This window comes from Sinocyclocheilus rhinocerous, unplaced genomic scaffold (assembly GCF_001515625.1).
Source record: "Sinocyclocheilus rhinocerous isolate Xijiao unplaced genomic scaffold, SAMN03320098_v1.1 scaffold4625, whole genome shotgun sequence".
NCBI lineage: Eukaryota > Metazoa > Chordata > Actinopteri > Cypriniformes > Cyprinidae > Sinocyclocheilus > Sinocyclocheilus rhinocerous.
In genome coordinates, this window is record NW_015663246.1 from 129,052 (window position 1) to 138,233 (window position 9,182).

The 9,182-nt window shown below is 34.5% G+C and overlaps 1 protein-coding gene and 1 long non-coding RNA gene across 2 annotated transcripts in view; one reads left to right on the plus strand and one right to left on the minus strand.

Annotated features, from left to right (window-relative positions):
- Nucleotides 1-9,043, minus strand: part of rps6kb1b (ribosomal protein S6 kinase b, polypeptide 1b) — a 12,841-nt gene extending 3,798 nt beyond the window's left edge. Inside the window, exons 1-11 of the mRNA XM_016539062.1 lie at nt 8,854-9,043; nt 8,145-8,188; nt 7,609-7,729; nt 6,208-6,276; nt 5,978-6,125; nt 4,681-4,738; nt 4,352-4,452; nt 4,161-4,251; nt 3,919-4,009; nt 2,978-3,085; nt 831-893 (exon numbers count right to left, since the gene is read on the minus strand). Coding sequence (XP_016394548.1) covers nt 831-893; nt 2,978-3,085; nt 3,919-4,009; nt 4,161-4,251; nt 4,352-4,452; nt 4,681-4,738; nt 5,978-6,125; nt 6,208-6,276; nt 7,609-7,729; nt 8,145-8,188; nt 8,854-8,922 — 963 coding nt within the window. The 5' untranslated portion in view covers nt 8,923-9,043. The remainder of the gene's footprint in view (nt 1-830; nt 894-2,977; nt 3,086-3,918; nt 4,010-4,160; nt 4,252-4,351; nt 4,453-4,680; nt 4,739-5,977; nt 6,126-6,207; nt 6,277-7,608; nt 7,730-8,144; nt 8,189-8,853) is intronic.
- LOC107728783 (uncharacterized) lies at nt 2,721-4,875 on the plus strand. Its single transcript, XR_001638509.1, has 2 exons — nt 2,721-2,814; nt 4,777-4,875. It is a non-coding gene; the product is annotated as an uncharacterized LOC107728783 (long non-coding RNA).
- Nucleotides 9,044-9,182: the final 139 nt, after the last annotated feature.

Consider the following 9,182-nt stretch of genomic DNA (forward strand, 5'->3'; position numbering starts at 1 on the left):
TTATGGAGATGACATGATTACTCTGAGCTGTTTACAAAGCTCCGCTGCTTTTTAATTAGTTATCCTATGTAAATATGTGCTAGATGGCCATCTTTGACCACCGCGCCTCGCAGCTTTTTGTCGCGCTTCTCCATTCACCAGGGCTGCGACTCCGCAATTGGATACGATTATGCGAGTCTCGTGTTTATAAGAGCAAAACATTCTGATTGGCTAGTAAATGTTAGTTTGGTTGAGAGTGAAAGCTGTGCTCCTCTCTTACCATTGGTAGGCGAACTCATGGACTCAAAAGTGATATCAAAAGATTTTTTTTTTTATGTTTTAAATGAACACTTGCCCGATTAGGTTTACCTGATCATCCGTACATCATTTTTAGAAAAATCATGTTAAAATGTATCAAATATGATACATTAGGGTTTTAAGGAACGTTGATTTGTTCACATCTCAATAATCATTGTATTATATGTTTTGGCCCCAACAATAAAAACTACAGAGCTTAGATCATAAATATCTTAGTAAGACATACTATTGGAAAATATAGAGTGACAATTTTTTTTTTTTTATGCAAGTAGTCATCTTAACTGTTATAAAGATCTCACTGTTTACATTAAAAGTAACAGAGGCTTCAGAATCTTTTTGGCCACATGAAATAACAGCAACTGCACCAAATTGCATAGCTCAGTTTGGGCTTCTGAATAAAATGTATGGTTTTTTTAATATCATACTATGAGCCATAAAAGCCTGATGTATCAAATATGACACTCAACTTTTTTTTCATGTCAGGCCCTACAGGTTTAAAATGTTGACTTTAACGCTGATGTTGATAAACAGACCTGTACTTCTGTTGCATCTCCAGGTCCAGCCCCGAGCCGAGATGAGGCATTTCTTTTCAGTAGCTGAGCACATTAAAATTATTATTACAATATAACATAAAAAGACTTATTAAAAAGCTACAAAATTCAAATGCGCAACATACAATAGGTGTATAAATGGGGGAAAATAAAATAATGTTCACCTACCCTTTTGAGAAGGTCCCTGGCTTCTTGTGTGAGGTAGGGTGGGAGGTTCAGTTTGCATTTAAGAATTTTGTCAATGGTTTTTTTACGGTTCTCTCCTGTAAAGGGGGGCTAGAAAGGCAAGAAGAAAAAATATCCTCGTCAAAAAGAAACATCCATTTATAGTAGGGAAGTTCAAAAACTTTAAAATGGACTAAAACAAGGGTTCACAAACTTTTTGATGCCAAGAACCCCAAATACAGTGATCCTATTGTGAGAGACCTCACTGACAAATATAAAGCTAACTGTATTGTGTTATGGATAAAAATCTATTTATGCTGTGTGAGAACAAATTTAGTGTATGTTTTGTGACAACACTCAAATTATTGATTACAAAATTAAATTGGTTTATACAGTCATTACACTAAAATACTTATCTTCTTTTAAGTTGACAGTAAATGAGATAAACTGTAGAATTATATTTAGAAAAATAACAAATGACAAACATAAAAAAGCATTAAAAAAATTTGAATTAATGTCTTGTTTTCTGACCAGTCTTTAGAAATCAGAATGAAATTTTATTACAATTAGTGAACATGAATTTAACAAATTAAAACATATTTCCTTAATACTCTAGGAGCACACATTAGCGTTGATAGGCAAAAAAATATATATATCATTTTTTTTAAATATATATTTTAATGGACCCCTTGCAGCCCCTAGATGGTGTGCTGCCTAAATAACTAGCTTAAGGAGCCAGTAAACTTCTTTTTAAAAAATTACTTAAATTAAAAAAAACTATAGAAAAAAAATTTCAAATTAGATTTTTTTTTTAATTAGTCAAGCTCATTAATTGGTTATTGAAATGAATTCAGAAACATAAATACATAAATTCCAGAATGTACATTCAAAAACCAAATTGAAGTATTGCAGGCTAGTGCACTGCACCAAGACATTTATACTCACTGCTCCAGTTAACATGTCATACATCAAAGCCCCCAGACTCCACCAGTCAACAGCCCGATTGTGTCCGCTTCTCATGAGGATCTCTGGAGCCCTGAAATAAAGAAACTTCTCACACTACTGTAGAATCCATCTAAATGCATGTCACACGGGCACATCAGGCAATGAAAAGTGGCATTTGGAAAACAGGAAATTAGCTACTTAGACGTCACAATGATGTAAAGGTTTCTTTAAACGTCTCTGACATGTATTCAATAGTGCCGCAGAAAGTGTGTGTCACTGTGCCATCATGAATCGACTCCTTACACAGCCCAAAATCAGTCAGTTTTACATGTCCTGTGATAAGACAAAAAAAAACAGACTTATTATAACTAAGCATTTCTCAGTTCATTTTCAAATTTACTCCTATCTAAACCACAATACGAAGCAGCCAAACCTTGGTTATTGAGCATGATGTTCTCCGGTTTGAGATCTCTGTAGATGATGCCTTTCTGATGCAGATGCCCGAGAGCCATAGAGATTTCAGCCAAGTAAAAGCTGCGTGTAAAAACCCTGAGCATCATTCTGATTATCTTCCTTCATCTCATCATGTTAAATGTAAGGCCTATTGTATGCATGTGTCGGTGTTCATGTGTTTTTGAAAATTGTTTCAAAAGTTGACACTTCAATAAAACGCTACATGTTTAAAGTGCTAATCATAATTCAATTTTAATATAGTAAGTTTATGCTTTAAAAGTCACAACTCATCAAATCGCCCTTTCTTACCAGGCTGTGTCCTCCATGAAAATCCCCTCTCGCTCAAGCTGCATGAAAAGCTCCCCACCTGCAAAAGAAAAAAGGCTTTTACCACAAACTCCAGGTCCAGCCCCGAGCCGAGATGAGGCATTTCTTTTCAGTAGCTGAGCACATTAAAATTATTATTACAATATAACATAAAAAGACTTATTAAAAAGCTACAAAATTCAAATGCGCAACATACAATAGGTGTACAAATGGGGAAAAATAAAATAATGTTCACCTACCCTTTTGAGAAGGTCCCTGGCTTCTTGTGTGAGGTAGGGTGGGAGGTTCAGTTTGCATTTAAGAATTTTGTCAATGGTTTTTTTACGGTTCTCTCCTGTAAAGGGGGGCTAGAAAGGCAAGAAGAAAAAACATCCTCGTCAAAAAGAAACATCCATTTATAGTAGGGAAGTTCAAAAACTTTAAAATGGACTAAAACAAGGGTTCACAAACTTTTTGATGCCAAGAACCCCAAATACAGTGATCCTATTGTGAGAGACCTCACTGACAAATATAAAGCTAACTGTATTGTGTTATGGATAAAAATCTATTTATGCTGTGTGAGAACAAATTTAGTGTATGTTTTGTGACAACACTCAAATTATTGATTACAAAATTAAATTGGTTTATACAGTCATTACACTAAAATACTTATCTTCTTTTAAGTTGACAGTAAATGAGATAAACTGTAGAATTATATTTAGAAAAATAACAAATGACAAACATAAAAAAGCATTAAAAAAAATTAGAATTAATGTCTTGTTTTCTGACCAGTCTTTAGAAATCAGAATGAAATTATTACAATTAGTGAACATGAATTTAACAAATTAAAACATATTTCCTTAATACTCTAGGAGCACACATTAGCGTTGATAGGCAAAAAAATATATATATCATTTTTTTTAAATATATATTTTAATGGACCCCTTGCAGCCCCTAGATGGTGTGCTGCCTAAATAACTAGCTTAAGGAGCCAGTAAACTTCTTTTTAAAAAATTACTTAAATTAAAAAAAACTATAGAAAAAACATTTCAAATTAGATTTTTTTTTTAATTAGTCAAGATCATTAATTGGTTATTGAAATGAATTCAGAAACATAAATACATAAATTCCAGAATGTACATTCAAAAACCAAATTGAAGTATTGCAGGCTAGTGCACTGCACCAAGACATTTATACTCACTGCTCCAGTTAACATGTCATACATCAAAGCCCCCAGACTCCACCAGTCAACAGCCCGATTGTGTCCGCTTCTCATGAGGATCTCTGGAGCCCTGAAATAAAGAAACTTCTCACACTACTGTAGAATCCATCTAAATGCATGTCACACGGGCACATCAGGCAATGAAAAGTGGCATTTGGAAAACAGGAAATTAGCTACTTAGACGTCACAATGATGTAAAGGTTTCTTTAAACGTCTCTGACATGTATTCAATAGTGCCGCAGAAAGTGTGTGTCACTGTGCCATCATGAATCGACTCCTTACACAGCCCAAAATCAGTCAGTTTTACATGTCCTGTGATAAGACAAAAAAAAACAGACTTATTATAACTAAGCATTTCTCAGTTCATTTTCAAATTTACTCCTATCTAAACCACAATACGAAGCAGCCAAACCTTGGTTATTGAGCATGATGTTCTCCGGTTTGAGATCTCTGTAGATGATGCCTTTCTGATGCAGATGCCCGAGAGCCATAGAGATTTCAGCCAAGTAAAAGCTGCGTGTAAAAACCCTGAGCATCATTCTGATTATCTTCCTTCATCTCATCATGTTAAATGTAAGGCCTATTGTATGCATGTGTCGGTGTTCATGTGTTTTTGAAAATTGTTTCAAAAGTTGACACTTCAATAAAACGCTACATGTTTAAAGTGCTAATCATAATTCAATTTTAATATAGTAAGTTTATGCTTTAAAAGTCACAACTCATCAAATCGCCCTTTCTTACCAGGCTGTGTCCTCCATGAAAATCCCCTCTCGCTCAAGCTGCATGAAAAGCTCCCCACCTGCAAAAGAAAAAAGGCTTTTACCACAAATACCATAGTTTTAAGAGCAAACACAGGGATGGATGGATGGATAGTTAAGCTTCACCACATCATATCACACTGCAAATTTACCATTTCAGCACAAAAATTGCAACAAAGTGTTTCAACATTATTAAATAAATATCATTTTGCATAAAATGATTAAATAAATTCCCTCTATGCAAAAAAAAAAAAAAAAAAAACATTCAGAGAAGGAATGCCCTGCCAAAATAATGCTTTTTATGCAAAATAAGTTTCATAACTCTGAATTATTATCCACATAGCATCCACACTGCTGACACTTAATTTATGGTGTTGTTTCTTTAACCTTCTCATATTGAGATTTATTTTATTTATTTATTCATTTATTTTAACTCATCGCCGTCATAAGCCGAAGTGTGTATTTTGTCAGTGTTAAAAGACTTTCCCATATCCCAGCTTATGAAGAGACTATAAGCCAGTTGTAGGGTGATTTCTTCTACAAATGTGTAAACAATGATGAGATATCACAATTGCTTTGTGCATTTGGTTCGACCAATAGAGTGACTTTGGGGCGGGAGATAATAGAAATCCAGTGTTATTTCAGTATCATTGTGATACTATTATAGATAAATATTTTGAATACGTTTTTATTTTCGTATTTTTATGCAGTTTTTATTTCAGTTTTATAGTTTTATTTTCATACATCAAGTTAAACTAAATTAAAATGAGAAATACTGCCATTGCAACTAGCTGAAATAAAAAGTTTTTTTTTTTTCATTTCACAGATAACTTTTTATTTCAAGTAATGAATGTGTGTTTTTTGTGGTTTTAATTCTAGTTTCAGTTTAAACTATAATAACCCTGATCGTAATGTAATTTTTTCTTTAATTCAGATTAGTTTTAATTTTTTATTTTTTTGTAGTTCCATCCTTATTATTGTTAATGCAAAGATTTTTCACTGGCAATTTACATCTTTTCAGTTGATGATAATTGATAAAAACCTTAATTTGGGAAAACAGATGTGAGTAATGTTAATTTTTGTTCTAGTGTTTCAGATGCTCAGCTGGTGTTTAGACATGCGATAGCCTTGTCAGACATCACAATCCACTGGGATAAGAAACAACAATCCTCAGTCTAACCGTGTTGTGAAGGAATGCCTTCAAGGGCAGAAGGAGGACAGTGGAAAGAATGAATAGTTATCTATCCCTATGCGACAAAGGTTGTTCTTGATTCACAAACCACTTAGGTATTCAAGGATGAGGTAAAGCTTGCCACCCGTCTGAAAGGCATAGATTAGATCAACGATGAAAGGATGCTTGACTTCCTCTAAGATGTTCCTCTCTGCTTTAGTATGCGCTGTGTCCTTGGCGTTGCGTACAATCATAGCCTACAATAGGCAGAATAGAGTGACACTGAGACATTGCCACAAATCTAAATTACTGTATTCAAATCAAAGGAATTTGCTTAACCTTTTTTAAGACTTTCATTGCAAATATTTTTCCTGAACCTGCACCAGACACTTTCCGAACCTGGAAAACCTACAAAACATACCGAAGAAAAGGTTAAATTCAAGCCTAGTCAGGTCCAAACAGAACATTTTAGTACTATGTATATGGTATTATAGTTTTTAATAATGTTTAGATTTAAATTTTTTATATTTTCAGTTTACTTTTGTTGTGTTTTTTTTTTTATGAATTTTTTATGTTTTTAAATATTACTATTAAAGGATTAGTTCACCCAAAAATGAAAATTAGGCTGCGTTTTACTCACCCCCGAGGCATCCTAGGTGTATATGACTTTCTTCTTTCAGACGAATCCAGTCGGAGTTATATTAAAAATTGTCTTTGATCTTTCAAGGTCTATCATTGCAGTCAGTGGGTGTTGCATTGCTTCAGTCCAAAAGAACTTAAATAAAAATCCATAAAAAAAAGTGTCTCACACGGCTCCCGGGGGTGAGCAAAGGCCTCCTGTAGCGAATCGATGCATTTTTGTAAGAAAAATATCCATATTCAAAACGTAATAATCACTTTAATCTAGCTTGCGCCAGCAGTTGTACACAGAAGCAGTTCCGGGAGCATGACGTATGGGGTCAGCGTTGCGCATGCGCTGGTGTGTCTCGTGAAAACCAACGTTTGTTTTCAGGATCAAAAGAAGCAGTTTCCTTACGTTAGCAAAGGAAAACAAGTCTCCTCTTAGCTTATATCGAAATCCTCCGACATTCTTCTTTACAAATACTCGTTTTGTACTTCTAATTAGTGAAAGATCAAAGACAATTTTTAATATAACTTCGACTGGATTCATCTGAAAGAAGAAAGTCATATACACCTAGGATGCCTCGGGGGTGAGTAAAACGCAGCCTAATTTTCATTTTTGGGTGAACTAAACCTTTAATAGTAATATTTAAAAACATAAAAAATTAATTAAACCTAAATAGTAACACTGATTTAGTTTTATAGTCACTAATTTCAATGCTTCAAATTGAAATTTCTATCTCTGTAGTTTTATATTTATATATTATTTATTTATAGTTTTAATTATAGTTTATTTCAATTCACAAACATATTTTTAACAGTTTTAGTTTACGATAGTAAACTAATTGGGTGTAATTTAATTGGGTGTGTCTGTGCTGGGGCTGCTCCAGGACAGGTTTGAAAACCCCTGGTATAAAGTCATATTTGTGCTCTTTAGCCTTTTAACATTTTAACACACTTCTGTTTTTACTTTTAACAATGTACTGTAATATTGTAATTGTGTTCAGTACAATGTTCAGTGATTTGGAGCTACGGTATAGTGTGAAAAGTGCTTTAAAAATAAATAAATACAATGAAAATATTTTAAAGTGCTACATTAATTAAAAAAAAAAAAAATACCTTTCCATAACCTCCTTTCCCCAACACACGGAGAAGCTCAAAGCACTCTGTACAGATGTTCTCAGTGCCTTGGTTCACATTGTCCTCTGATATCTCAATCTTCTCACAGTCGTCCATGTTACTATAAGAATAAACCAGAAATAAAGTGATTATGTGCATTATTCCTAGGGCTGGGCGATATAGTTAAAAAAATGTATCAATGATATAATGTTTCATATCATTCGGTATTGATAATTATTGACATTTTTTATAACCTTTTTTTAAACAAAGCGCAACAGAAAAAACTGTTTAAATTTAACCACTGTATTTTTAAATTAACCCAATTTATTGAGACATACAACAAATATATTTTTTTTAACAATCACACCAAATAAAAATTCAATCTAATTTCTAATGTTTTATATGCAGATTAAATAGGTCTTAAGTAAACTTTTTACATTCCGAGGCCACAGGAGGGCGCAATGAGCAAAATAATGTAGTGCATTTAAAAATTGCATAAACAATTATGAACAAAACAGCATCATGTATTTATGTACAACTCAAAGCCACTGCACTGATCCATGAGGTCACTGATCTGAGCCTGCCGAAGAGAGGTGTGAAATGCATAATCAATAAAGGCTCAATTCACTGCAATAGTGAACTGCAATTATGTCGGGTGGAGAGATGATCAGTGCACGAGCAGATAACGTTACGAGGCAACAGCTGGCAGCACTAGTCTGAACATGAAAGCGTAAGGGCTCGGATTTCGCAATACTATTCCCAGAGATCCCATAAAATGACATGCACCATCTATGGTCTTGTAACTCCTAATTGACTGATCCTCGTAAATATAAAATGCATATTAACGAAGTCAATAAATAATTTTAAGCAATATGCATGTATACATCTAAGGTACGCTGCATTGCATGTTTTGATGTGAAAGGAAACACATACATGCAGCCCTTTAAATTCCCTGTACTGTACGTTACTGCCAAGTAGTAAGCTCACATACAACACTATTAACTCCAGTTCGTATCTTTGACTAATGCATATAAATCATATTTCAGCACTTAAAACGCAAATATCTCTGACACATGTGCTGACAGGCAGAATGTCAGTTATTCAGTACATAAAACACACTGTAGAGTAATCGCGTTAGCCTGTTAGCATAACATAAAGCAGCCCGACGCTTGTTCCTCGGGCCTCAGGCCTGCACTCTGAACACTCCCGCGTGCCGTTTCCTTCAAAACACCGCCCGTCCTTTACCTCCTCCAGCTCATCATCGGAGACATTTTCCTCTGGCTGGTCCAGATCGATGTCGAAAACGCCAGCCATCGTTGATTTCGCTGTCTGAGATCACTTCAAACCGCGTAAGGAGCTCGCGCTTCCCACCTCATGGACATGAACGCAGCGTCGCCATGACCAGCATGGAGTGAACGCGAACTGACGCCCCCGCGCGGAGGAATGCGGGAAATTACTCGCGCTCGACTTGAAACTGTTTTTATGCATGTCATTGCCACAAAAATTTTTTATCGGAATACAAAACCCATAAATAAATATATACATAATAATATAATATATATAATAATATTGTA